This window comes from Moschus berezovskii, chromosome 9, assembly GCF_049115385.1.
Source record: "Moschus berezovskii isolate FMDL1 chromosome 9, NW_MosBer_1.0, whole genome shotgun sequence".
In the NCBI taxonomy this organism is placed as follows: domain Eukaryota; kingdom Metazoa; phylum Chordata; class Mammalia; order Artiodactyla; family Moschidae; genus Moschus; species Moschus berezovskii.
In genome coordinates, this window is record NC_142468.1 from 103,086,304 (window position 1) to 103,099,859 (window position 13,556).

The following is a 13,556-nucleotide window of genomic DNA, read 5'->3' on the forward strand; positions in this document are numbered from 1 at the left end:
CAGATCTAAGATAGCAAACCAGGTTTTGAAAGCCAGTCAGATTTGAGTAGTTTACTTTCTATGGTTTAAACTTTACAATTGATGTTTGATTAGTTATTTGCTATATCAAGTGTGATAGTGATCTACATACTTATTGAGAAAAGGTATTATTAAATCTTGTATCCTCTGAACTGTTCTGTTTTGTTCAAAGTTGACTCAGAACTCAAACAGTTGTATCCACTGAATCAAGTTTGTTCAACAATATTCGAAAGAGCTTCTTCATAATATAAATTTTCCACAAAAATATTCCAATGCCATGAAAATACCTGTTATGTCCAATATTCTTAAGTTCCGCAAGTGGACAGTGTCAGAATACCATAACACTTTGAGTGAGAATGTTCTGGGTTAAAAGACAAAAGAGCAATATTTTATTTCAGGCTTCTCTAAGAACCTGGATCTATGTTTCTAGAATTCAGAAGTCTGTGAATTCCTGAATTTATGTTCACAATTTTGATAATATGTGCATTTTTCCATAAAGATAACCTATATATTTCAACAGATTTTCAAATGGATCCATAATTGCAAAAGACTGGCAAACAATGCAATAACATTTAGGCATGATCCTTCACATCTCTCAGTTTTAACTTCTGATTTTCATGAATTTAGACTAAATGACTTGAAAGATTCTAACTTTAATTTTCTATTGTTCTGAGAACAAAACTGATGATACTAAATCTCAGGTAGGAGCTCTCTGCTCATTGTACTGAATATATTGGAGTAGTTTTCCCAAGAGTTAAATATTGGTTACTTAGTTTCTTCTTCACAGCTGTTTTCACTTCCTGGTTTCTCAGGGTATAGATAAGTGGATTCAGAAAAGGGGTAAAGATGGTGTAGAAAACAGAGAGAACTTTGTCCACCAGGAAGTCTGTGAAAGGCCACACATAGATAAAGATGCAGGGCCCAAAGAACATCAACACAACTATGAAATGTGCAGTGCAGGTAGAAAAAGCCTTAGATGATCCAGTGGAGGAGTGGTCCTTGATAGTGACCAGAAGAGTGATGTAGGAAGTGAGCAAAAGCAGAAAACTTACAAGAGCAATCACACCACTGGTTGAAATCATGAAGATTCCAAGAACATATATGTCTATACATGCCAGCTGGATGACCAAAGGAAGGTCACAGAAGAAACTGTCTACAACATTGGGACCACAAAAGGGTAAATAGAGGGTAAAAGCTAACTGGCTCATTGTATGCAAGAAGCCCACTGTCCAAGAAGTTGCCACAAGCCCAACACATACTCTTTGGCTCATAATTGATGAATAATGGAGAGGTTTGCATATGGCAATGTACCTGTCAAAAGACATGGAGATGAGCAGCACAATTTCAGTCCCAGTGAAGAGGTGCAAAAAGAAGATCTGAGAAATGCATCCCTCAAAGGAGATGGTCTTGTGCTGAGCAAAGAAGTCCACGATCATCTTTGGAGTGGCAAAGGAAGACAGACACATGTCGATGAGAGACAGGTTGCTGAGCAGGAAGTACATGGGGGAGTGAAGGTGTGGGGTGGACAGTACCGTGAGCAAAATCAGGCAATTGCCCAACATGGTCATTAAGTAGAAAACAGAAAACATCACAAAAAGGAAAATCTGGAGCTGAGGAGAATCAGTAAGTCCAAGTAACACAAATTCAGACACTCTGGAATGGTTGATTCCCTCCATTGATCTGCAGGCTCTGGTCTATAATGACAAAGTGGTACACAATGACAGAGTTAGAAAATGCAATACTTCTACAATTACACATGAAGGAGTTATAATATCAGTTAATAATTAACTAGAATATTGATTACCTAAAATCTAACTACTAACTAGCGCAGTAAATATTTTTCTTTTTGGAACCACTGAACAATCTGTGTCAGATGTCACTACAAATGGAAAACTTCTTGGTTTGATCACCATCAAGTACATGCTGGATTATACTCATCACATACCTATACAAAAATATTCTTTTCTGGATACTGGCTGAGGAGTTACATAATCCATAGTCACAGAGGAAGAGTACACTCAGTAATTGGGTTCTACTTAGCAAGTAAGGTAAATAAAAATTTTCATGGGGGTGAACCTCTCAAAGTTTTCTGTTAAACCAAAAAAATGAAATTTATGTTTGATCCACTATTGTTAAAACCCTGGATTTAAATAACAGTTTAATGTACTGATTTCAGGAAGCCTATTTCTTATCCTAGGAGGATGATAAATGATTTTTCCTTTAAGTAAATCTCTGTTTTCGCAGCTACAAAAAATTCCACTTTCTTTCTAATTTCATTCATACGTTTTCAAACTGTTTTGCTAGGACTGGCAAGTACTATTTTAACTTTTAATATATAAATGATTAATTTCTTAATCCTGTAAAATTACAGATGATCAAAATGCATACCTGTAACATATGAGTTATTCTCAAGTTTTTATCTTACGATCGCACAGAAACATTTGTTTTAAAGGAAGAGAAAACCCCTCCTCTATTTCTCCACATGTTACTCAAACAAAGCTAATTTTTTAGACTAGAAAAAGGAGGAAGAAAAATTCTAGGCCAAATCCAGGAACTATATGGATACAAGATGAGTATCAAGGCTTTTGTAGTACCAGCATGTAAAATCCTCAAAGCCAAACAAAGCAAGCAAACGAAAAAACCCACATTGATGATGGTATGTCAAGGTGATACCAGAGGCAACTGAAAGAAAAAAAAAAGATTATTTAAAGACTCAGACTCATTTTTCAAAATTGAGTTTTTGATTTACAGCAGATTGCAAATTCTACAAATATCTCCTGTGACCTTCTGTTTTGCCATATTGGAAGAAAATCTGGCTTCATCCTCATTTATGTGCAAATATTCAAATTATCCTGTCAGTGTTGATAAATATTTTAGATTTGTCAGAGAACAATATTCTACAAATCTGAAAACTGAACTATGGGAAAGTTGTTAAGAGGGTTAAAGTGTTCTTAACCTGCGGTGTGACTTTGCTCATACCTTAGTAGCCTTTCTAAGATTTTACCTCTTTACCTATGAGAGTTCAATTAGATAGTCTTTATATTGGAGAAGGAAATGGCAACCCACTCCAGTGTTCTTGCCTGGAGAATCCCAGGGACGGGGGAGCCTGGTGGGCTTCCGTCTATGGGGTCACACGGAGTCGGACACGACTGAAGTGACTTAGCAGTAGCAGCTTAGCAGTCTTTATAAAGCATTAAGCATATGTCCTGGGCAACATTCAATAACTGTCTAGTTTTCAAAATTCAATACTGCTCATAAATAATTAGCTTATTTTATTTCATGAATAGTAATAATAATAATTTCAGTAAAATATTATCCTAGTATCAATTCAGTGATTTAGAAAGATATGGGCTTCCAAAATCATTCATTTTTTTGAGGTTAAATTACTTCTTATAAAACTTATCTAAGTATCTTGATATATTAAAGACTAAAATTTCTCAGTCTCAGATATTTGAATATTTCTTCTATTTCCCTGATTTAATGATGTAATTAGTCATGACAAACACAAAAATTATTATACTTAATTTAGATTTATATACATATATAATGAATATGTTATGTATTCATTGCCTGGGAAATCCCACGGACAGAGGAGCCTGATGGGCTATAGTCCATTGGTCTCAAAGAGTCGGACGTGACTGAAGTGACTAATACACACACATATACACATTGTAAGTAAATAAACAGTTGTCAGTTTTTTTCTTCCTTTATGTTCAGAAGGAACTCTAAAGGCCTCTCTAATACCTGATTGGGGGCTTCACTTATGGCTCAGTCACCCATCTTTATGTCTTCATATATATATATATGTGTGTGTGTGTGTGTGTATTTCCTTTACTACGCTATTATTTTGACTTCAGTTCAGTTCAGTTCAGTCGCTCAGTCGTGTCCGACTCTCCGCGACCCCATGAATCACAGCATGCCAGGCCTCCCTGTCCATCTTACACAGTTATTAAATGAAAATTGTCTGCTACCTGAGGAACACAAATTACAATTGCTTCTCAAGGTCCTTATATTATTTCTGGCTTTTAATCTACCAGCCATGCATCAGAAACCAAAAATATCATATCCTTCAAGATTCACAAACCTACTGAATCACCATAGTCCTTAGGAAGCATGAGAAGCCTAGAAGTGTGTATATATATTTTCTCCAGTCCTGCTACAAAAGGCACTAAAAATCAGAGGCATCTAGGAAGATCACAGATTAGGCACTACAATCTGCTTGCAGTGGGAGTTATTAAAATGCTGAGCTGACTTTTCCCCATGTTGCAAGAAAAGCTGTGAAGTCTATCTTTGCTATTTATTGTGGACTGACACTCATGATGAAGCAATTTTCATTAGAGAAAAAACACAACTGGGACTGGTCTTTAGAAGACCTTTGAGCAATCATTTAAGGAGCAAAACATTGCTCCTTTAATTACAGAAATATTCTCACCTTTATGCCCCAGTGTTCAACATCCCAATGTTGGAAAATCTCTCTTTTGAACTAAGGCACTTTGTCACCTGCATACGCTTGCTTACTTGAAGAATCATATAAAGAAAGAATCCTGCATTAAAGTTTCTGACGGGACATTGAAAATTAGTACAGGCTAATAATATAATGATAGCTGCTACTCAGGTGGATAAAATTTGGGGAAGGAGAAATTGGAAAGCTCAAAGTAACTGGAAGAAATGAAGGCAGGTACCTTGCAATAGCCTAGAAGAATGGTGTAAGAATTAAATTACACAAATAAACATAAAACTTTCAGTAGAATGCCTGGCACAGAGAAAATGATGAATAATATACGGTGGTAAGAATAGCAGAGGTGATTGTAAATATTAACATAATTTTTTGAAATGTTTATGACATAGAATTCAGGATGATACTAGCTGTGGAATCTCAACCCTAAACTATAACTGAGGGTCTGGTTATATTTACTTGAAGGTCAATCACTCATCTGTAGTTTGCTCTTCAAATACAATCTTCTTTCCAAATTTCTTCAGTGATTTGAACTGTTCACAATTACCATAGCTAGCCTACATTCCTCCTAAGACAAGCAATGGAGCCCAAGAGAATCTTCCCTAGCTCACCACATTCCTTGCACCCTTTGAAATACAAAAAAGAAAAAAAGAAGATGAAACATTTTTTTAAAGATATTTTTGTTCTCTTTCTGTTCTGTAAAAAGAAATAAAGAAAATGACTTAAAAAAAATCCAACCAACATAACAGTTGCAAAGATTCAGTAAATCCAAAATGTCTGCCCTGGTTTAAAACAAAAGAAAAGTGTATCTATTGTTGTTGTTGTTCAGTCTCCAAGTCGTGTCCAACTCTTTGCAACCCCATGGACTGCAGCTCAGCAGGCCTCTATTTCATATGCACCTAATAATTTTTTATATTATCAGTTCAGTCACTCAGTCACGTACGACTCTTTGCAACCCCATGAACCGCAGAACAACAGGCCTCCCTGTCCATCACCAACTCCTGGAGTCCACACAAACCCATGTCCCTCGAGTCGATGATGCCAGCCAACCATCTCATCCTCTGTCGTCCCTTTCTCCTCCTGCCCTCAATCTTTCCTAGCATCAGGGTCTTTTCCAATGAGTCAGCTCTTCACATCAGGTGGCCAGAGTATTGGAGTTTCAGCTTCAGCATCAGTCCTTCCAATGAACACCCAGGAATGATCTCCTTTAGGATGGACTTGTTGGATCTCCTTGCAGTCCAAGGGACTCTCAAGATTCTTCTCCAGCACCACAGTTCAAAAGCATCAATTCTTTGGCGATCAGCTTTTTTCACAGTCCAACTGTCACATCCATACATGACCACTGGAAAAACCATAGCCTTGACTAGACAGACCTTTGTTGGCAAAGTAATGTCTCTGCTTTTTAATATGTTGTCTAAGTTGGTCATAACTTTCCTTCCAAGGAGTAAGCGTCTTTTAATTTCATTGCTGCAATCGCCATCTGCAGTGATTTTGGAGCCCAGAAAAATAAAGTCAGCCACTGTTTCAACTGTTTCCCCATCTATCTGCCATGAAGCGATGGGACTGGATGCCATGATCTTAGTTTTCTGAATGTTGAGCTTTACACCAACTTTTTCACTCTCCTCTTTCACCTTCATCAAGAGGCTCTTTAGTTCTTCTTCACTTTCTGCCATAAGGGTGGTGTCATCTGCATATCTGAGGTTATTGATATTTCTCCCGGCAATCTTGATTCTAGCTTGTGCTTCATCCAGACCAGCGTTCCTCATGATGTACTCTGCATGTAAGTTAAATAAGCAGGGTGACAATATACAACCTTGATGTACTCTTTTTCCTATTTGGAACCAGTCTGTTGTTCCATGTCCAGTTCTAAGTGTTGCTTCCTGACCTGCATACAGGTTTCTCAAGAGGCAGGTCAGGTGGTCTAGTATTCCCATCTCTTGAAAAATTTTCCACAGTTTATTGTGATCCACACAGTCAAAGGTTTTGGCAGAGTCAATAAAGCAGAAATAAATGTTTTTCTGGAACTCTTGCTTTTTTGATGGTCCATCGGATGTTGGGAATTTGATCTCTGGTTGCTCTGCCTTTTCTGAAATCAGCTTAAACATCTGGAAGTTCACGGTTCACGTATTGCTGAAGCCTGGCTTGGAGAATTTTAAGCATTACTTTACCAGTGTGTGAGATGAGTAAATTAATTTCTCATTTATATAAATTCCCTTAACAGTATTTTTACTTTAATTTTATGCATGGATGGTCCTTTATACCATCCTGAGTTAAGGAGGAAACCTCTGTAATTATGCAGACACGAACTCACACATCCACATGGAATGGGCAGATTTTCATCACTCTTTGCCTTTTGGCCACACATATATTTTTTAGCATGTCAAATGTAACTGTTTTTCTTTTCATTTTCTATTTTAATGTCAACTTGTCTTCTGACCTCTAAGATTATAAAACTATTTTCATGTATTTTACAAGTATTTTTTGCATTGCTTCATTTTTTTTTTTTTTTGCAAAGAAGCTGTGAACATACTAACAGGTTCTTCTAGGATTATCGCATTTAGATTTCCAAATTCTGATTATCAAAAGTACTCATGTATCACTTGAATTGAGAAAAAATAACTGAAAAGAGAAGCAATAACATGAAATAGCCTGTATCATTCTCGTGATTCCACACCACGGTTAATTAATGTGTTCCTTTTAGTTAGACGCTGGCAAAGTGGCTTCTGTTATCCCAATTGCCTCATTACTGCATGGATAGATCATTCAGCAGATTGATTTTATAGTGCACTTATGGAAATCACTTATGGATGCTCAGAATTAAAAAAATTGTCTTCCAGTCCTTAAAAGATTTTATAACTACCTAACTTCTTATATTAAAGCCTATTTTATGTAACAACAGAGATTTATGTAATCTCCAACAAAATCAATAATTCTAAATAACACATGTACACCCAGGGTGGATTCATGTCAATGTATGGCAAAACCAACCAATATAATATTGTAAAGTAATTAGCCTCCAATTAAAAAAAATTAAAAAAATAAATAACTATCATTGCAATAATCAGATGGAAATCAACAGAGAATAAGTTTTAACATCCAGGGAAGATTTGTAAAACCCATTAATCATAATCAGGAAGCTCTGAAAACAATCAAGTGAAATAATTTCATGACATTTTTTTCTTCCATAAGACCAATCATTTTCTTTTCTTATCCTGGTGCCACATTTGGGTGAAGGAGGAAAATATATGTATTTCAAGAATATCAGGCTTTTAAATTGTTCAAAACAGGACTGTAACCTAACATATGACTTGTGATGATTCCTTGTCTTTAATGGTCTTTGCCCAGAATCTTGATAATGTTGTCCTAAATCATAAAAGAACAATTGTGAATCCATCACTCACCTGCTTAAAATATTAAGATGAATTCTTACTTCAAATAGAATAGAATAAAACTTTTTTTGGTGTAAAAAGCATTATTTACATGACACTATAGCCATATATAACTTAAGAACTAAATCTCTCACACTTATTCCTTACTCCAACCAGGCTGGTGTTTCCTTTATGTTCTTGAATAACATAGCATGTTTGTTTTCTTGTTACTATAACTTTCCCTCGCTGACTACAATGGTACCTGACAATGAGAAGCACTCAATGAAAAACAATATTTTTTAAATAAGTGAATGATTTTCAGCCAGAATTTCCCCTTCATGACTTCTTATTATAAAATCCACTCAACAAACCATTCATTGACTCAATATCCTCCTCATGGAAGCTTTTACTTCCTGGTTGCGAAGGGTATAAATCACAGGATTCATCAAAGGAAAGATCACTGTGTGGAAAAAGGAAACCACCTTGTCTGCTGATAAGGCTGTGAAGGGACGAGTGTAGATAAAGATGCCAGGCCCGAACATGAGAAGTATAATAATGACATGAGTGGTGCATGTGGACAGAGCCTTCCTCTTCCCCTCGGAGGAGGAACCATGCACACGGCAGAGGATGACTGCATAGGAGGCCAGTAGGCCCAGGAAACACAGCAGGGTGAGCAGGCCACTGTTGAAGACCATCAGGAGCTCCACCACAAAGGTGTCAGTGCAGGCCAGCTTGATGACCTGCGGCACATCACAGAAGAAGTTGTCCAGTCGTTTTGGACCACAGAAGGGTAAGCACAGGATGAGGGCCACTTGGATAATGGAATGAACAAAGCCTCCACGCCACAGAGCCAACAGCAAGGCATAGCAGGCTCTAGGGGTCATGACAGTTGAATAGTGTAAAGGACGACAGATGGCAATGTAGCGGTCAAAGACCATCACGACAAGAAGCAATCCCTCCCCTCCTCCAAGGAAGTGCAAGAAGAAGAGCTGAGTGATGCAGCCTCTATAGGAGATCACCTTCTTCTCAGAGAGGAAGTCCACCAGCATCCTGGGAGCCACAGTGAAGGAGTAGGATGCATCTAGGAAGGCCAGGTTGCCCAGGAAGAAGTAGAGGGGGCCGTGAGGCCGGGGTCTGACCTGACGGTGAGGATGATGAGGACATTTCCAGGGAGGATGATGAGGTAGAAAAGTAAGATCAGGACACAGACCAGGAGCTGAATGTTTTGAGACTGGGTCAGACCAAGGAGAATGAATTCTGTCACCACTGTGCTGTTTTCTGTCTTCATCTCCTGTGCCTGTAGTACCTGGGAGAGTAGAGAGTTTGTTCCCAGTTCTTCTCCCACTAAAACCTGTGAATTCTACGTCTGTGTTACACCATTACTCTCCCACAAATGAAGAAAGCTCCTCTACTCTTCACCTGCATGCGTGCTACTGCTTCAGTCGTTTCTGACTCTTTGTGACCTATGACTGTAGCCCGCCAGGCTCCTCTGTCCACGGGATGCTCCAGGCAAGAATACTGGAGGGGGTTGCCATGCGCTACTCCGGGGAATCTTCCCTGACCCAGGGACTGAAGCCGCGTCTCCTGCACTGCAGGTGGATTCTTTACCCATGAGCCGCTGGGGAGGCCACTTCCACCCTTTATTCTTCTATAAATCATTAAGTGCCAACACCGAGACCTCGACGCCACACTGTTCTGCTTCTGTCCGGTGCTCCTGTTAACTGCTCTCTCCTGCAGCACGCTGTCCTGCCCTGCATTTGTTATGATTCACATGAGGCGTATGAACTTCTTACAATTCTTCAAATTTTTATTTGAATGGGGGGAGGTGGTAAGATGGAAACTGACAGCAAAAAGGAATGGCAGAGTTTTTTAAGGCAAGAAACATTCCATATCTCGTCTGTAATGGTTACAAGTGTCTTTTTTCTTCAAAATTTATTGAACTATTAAACGATACAAAAATTCATACATTTACTGTATGTAAATTATACCTTAGGGAATGTTTGCCTAAAAAGTTTTTAAAAACCTGCTTACTTAAAATATTTCCTTTTTTTCTATTAACCCATCATCCTAGTCTTGATAAAAATAATCCTGGTTGTTCTGGAGAAATTGAGATCTGTTGCTTATCTGTACAATTGTCTCTAAATTGGCAGTGTGCTTATCCAGTGTACAGGATAACTTATTGCTATGAAAATTTGAAGGCCCAGTGTAGACCACCTCAAAATGTGCCTCAATAACATACTGATCATTTTGAATTAAAGTCACTTAAGAAATGGTCAATGCAAGGGACACACTCTGCTCCTTCTTTCTGTCTCCCTGAAAGCAGGAAAAAAATCTCTTCATGTGAAAAGTGCACCACCTACATCTAGGGGTAAGGGGACGCCCGTGTCCCTAGAGACAGGGATTCAAACGAGAAACTCATAGAAACAAACCTTGTTATTTTTTATTTTTCTACCCCAAGCCCAGACTCCATTTAGATTCTTTACTAATTGACCATATAAAGCCTAAATTTCTTTGTCCTTTCTGTTACAAAGTTATTGTTTTTTCATCTAAAAAGTGTTAAAGCACCTACTTTGGCCAGTTGTTTAAAGCTCATTTCTATGAGACCTTTATGCTTGTGATTAAATTGCCTTGAGTAAATTTTATTATTAGTCCAGCCGCAAGAATTCAAGATTGATAGAGCAGAAATTTCCCCATCCTACACAAAAGCAATAACAGTAGAATTTCTATGTATATATGATGATATTCCATTATTTGCAATTTTATGTTTGAAAGTGTCATAATGAAAATGAATATTAAAATGTACAAATAAAATACACATGCTGTTTGCACATGCTAAAAAGTTGTTTATTTTTAGGAAGAAACATTTTCAAAACTTGAAGACTTGAACTGGATGATAACACTTCCCTGAAATTTAGAAGTATATCTACTCAAAATGTAAAAATGTCTGATTTTGTGTGTCTAAACCCAGATAGATTAATTAAAAGCAGATGTTTTTGCATATAGCTAAAACCTGGCATTATTAAAGAGGTAGTTTTCATCACATAGACACATAGATATGTGTACAAATGCACGTATGCACACACATGCACAAGCACACGAATTGTTTCCTAAGCAAAACTGAAGCACCAACATTTACAAACGGCACAATCCAAATTAACTTTTCCACTCTGTTCTTTCCTTCCTTTCTTTTTTCCTCTCTCACTTCCTCTTTCCCTCCTTTCCTTCCTTCCTTCTTTCCTTTTTTCCTAGCATTCATTGGCTTAAATATTTATCACTTTTTTCTGTGTATAATAAAACCTGCTGCTCGAAAAGTAAGTCAGGACTCTGTCTGTACTTATTCCTAACTTATGTGCACCTTGCACTCTATTATACAATTGGTTATTTCATACTGTTTCAAACATCAGGACTGTCTTTAGGACATAAGGGAAAACTTTACGTATTAAAGTTTAAGGGTTGCAGATTTTTCCACTGTGCTTGGCTTTCCTGTCATGCACTTATGTTCTTCTATTGACTCCTTAACAGATCGTATTGATTACCATCTAACATCCCTCACTTCTTTCTCTAGTAATATGATATAGAAATTTAAGACCAAGAAAAGTGGTATCTTAATAAAAGTTTTATGTATTCTCAATAAAGTAAATCTAAATATTCAGAGGAACAAGAGTTATATCATTAAGAACAGATAAAAGATGTTACTGTATTATTGAAATCAGATTTCAAATAATAAAAAAAGTTTGTTTCTGCTATAACAGCTCAGCATTCCATTATGAGATAGCAGATGTCCCACCAGAAAAGCTGTAAAATGTTTCCATTTATTCCTTCTTCCTGTTCCTTATAATATGAAGATTGACAAATATATTTACCTCGCTAGCAATCCAACATTGCTCTTACACAGCAAGCTCCACCTCTTAACAGAAGGGACAATAAAATTTTATTTCCACCATTATTAAATTTAATTTCTCTCGAAGACAGACCTCTTAACATTTGAAAACAACAACCAATTTGTGATGCAACAGAGAATGCACTCTGGGAATTCTAAGGCTAACTAAACTATAGAACTCTTCTAAAGGGAATTTTTAGAATGCCAATGAAATCGAAATATTAGAGTAGAGATATCTTAGGTGCAAATACTCAGACATCAGTTAGAGAGACATGGTCTCTCTATTGGAATCTAAAATTAACATTCTATCAGTGACAGAAATGATGGAATGATGAGAATATTTATTAGGTCTGAATGAAAAGAAAGTCAAGGGAGGTTTATATTTTATACTGTAATTCAAAAAAGAGAAAAGTAGTGCAACTGACAGGAAATCCAAGGTATATCAAGAAAGAGAATAATGTGGTCAAGTAGAGAGTAACTATGTTAGATTCAACATAACTTCTGGTGACAAAGGGATAAGCAGGGAGAAAATAAATGATGGTCACAAAGCCTCCTTTGAATCATCATTCTACAGAAAAAGAACTGCATGTTGTCGGACTAATTAAAACCTCAGAGATGTCCTCCATACAGAACCTATTTGGTCTTCATATTTGCTGTTTTTCATTTTAAGTTTTGTTCAAGCAATGAGGGGGTTTCCTAGGTTGGAGAGTTAAGAATCTTTGCCTATGCAGAAGACACGGGTTCAATTCCTGGGTTGGGAAGATGCCCTGGAGGAGTAATAGCAACTCACTCCAGTATTCTTGCCTGGAAAATTCCATGGACAGAGGAGCCTGGTGGGCTACTGTCCATGGGACCACAGAGTCAGACATAACTGAGTGACTGAGCTTGCAAATCAATGATGCAGAGCTATTTATTTTTCAATTTAATATTATTAAGCAGAAGAAAAATAATTAGGAACCATGCAGGAGGCAACATAATGTAAGCTTTAGGGATTTGATTTTGTTTTAAACAGACAGATTTTCTATTTAAAAAATTAAAATACTAACCTCATATTTAAAAAATAAAAACAATACATAATCAAACATATTTCATTCTAATTTATAGCCAGTTCATAAAAAGAGAGGTAGGGGGAATGACAAATGGGAAAAGTAAAGTAATAAAGAGATATACAAAGCTATGAAGATAAAAATAATATATAAAGAGTAAAGGGAAATTAAGGAATAGCAATACATGCAAATGCAGCCATGAAATTAAAAGACGCTTGCTCCTTGGAAGGAAAGTTATGACCAACCTAGATAGCATATTAAAAAGCAGAGACATTACTTTGCCAACCAAGGTCCATCTAGTCAAGGCTATGGTTTTTCCAGTGGTCATGTGTGGATGTGAGAGTTGGACTGTGAAGAAAGCTGATCGCTGAAGAACTGATGCTTTTGAACTGTGGTGCTGGAGAAGACTCTTGAGAGTCCCTTGGACTGCAAGGAGATCCAACCAGTCCATCCTGAAGGAGATCAGTCCTGGATGCTCATTGGAAGGACTGATGTTGAAGCTGAAACTCCCAATACTTTGGCCACCTGATGCGAAGAGCTGACTCATTAGAAAAGACCCTGATGCTGGGAAAGATTGAGGGCAGGAGGAGAAGGGGACAACAGAGGATGAGATGGTTGGATGGCATCACCAACTCGATGGACATGGGTTTGGGTGGACTCCAGGAGTTGGTGATGGACAGGGAGGCCTGGCGTGTTGTGGTTCATGGGGTCGCAAAGAGTTGGACATGACTGAGCCACTGAACTGACTGAACTGAGTACATGCAAAGACTGTATTAGGAAAACAAGAA

At 37.5% G+C, this 13,556-nt stretch overlaps 1 protein-coding gene and 1 pseudogene across 1 annotated transcript; both read right to left on the reverse strand.

Annotated features, from left to right (window-relative positions):
• Nucleotides 1-734: 734 nt before the first annotated feature.
• LOC129562891 (olfactory receptor 4K2-like) lies at nucleotides 735-1,694 on the reverse strand. Its single transcript, XM_055436374.2, has one exon. It carries the CDS (start codon nucleotides 1,692-1,694, stop codon nucleotides 735-737), a length of 960 nt encoding a protein of 319 aa, XP_055292349.1.
• A 6,510-nt stretch (nucleotides 1,695-8,204) lies between these two features.
• Nucleotides 8,205-9,169, reverse strand: LOC129556732 (olfactory receptor 4N2-like; annotated as a pseudogene).
• Between the last annotated feature and the right edge of the window lie 4,387 nt (nucleotides 9,170-13,556).

Excerpts from the sequence above, each read along its gene's own strand:
- LOC129562891 (XM_055436374.2), bottom strand. The coding sequence starts at position 1,694 with ATGGAGGGAATCAACCATTCCAGAGTGTCTGAATTTGTGTTACTTGGA.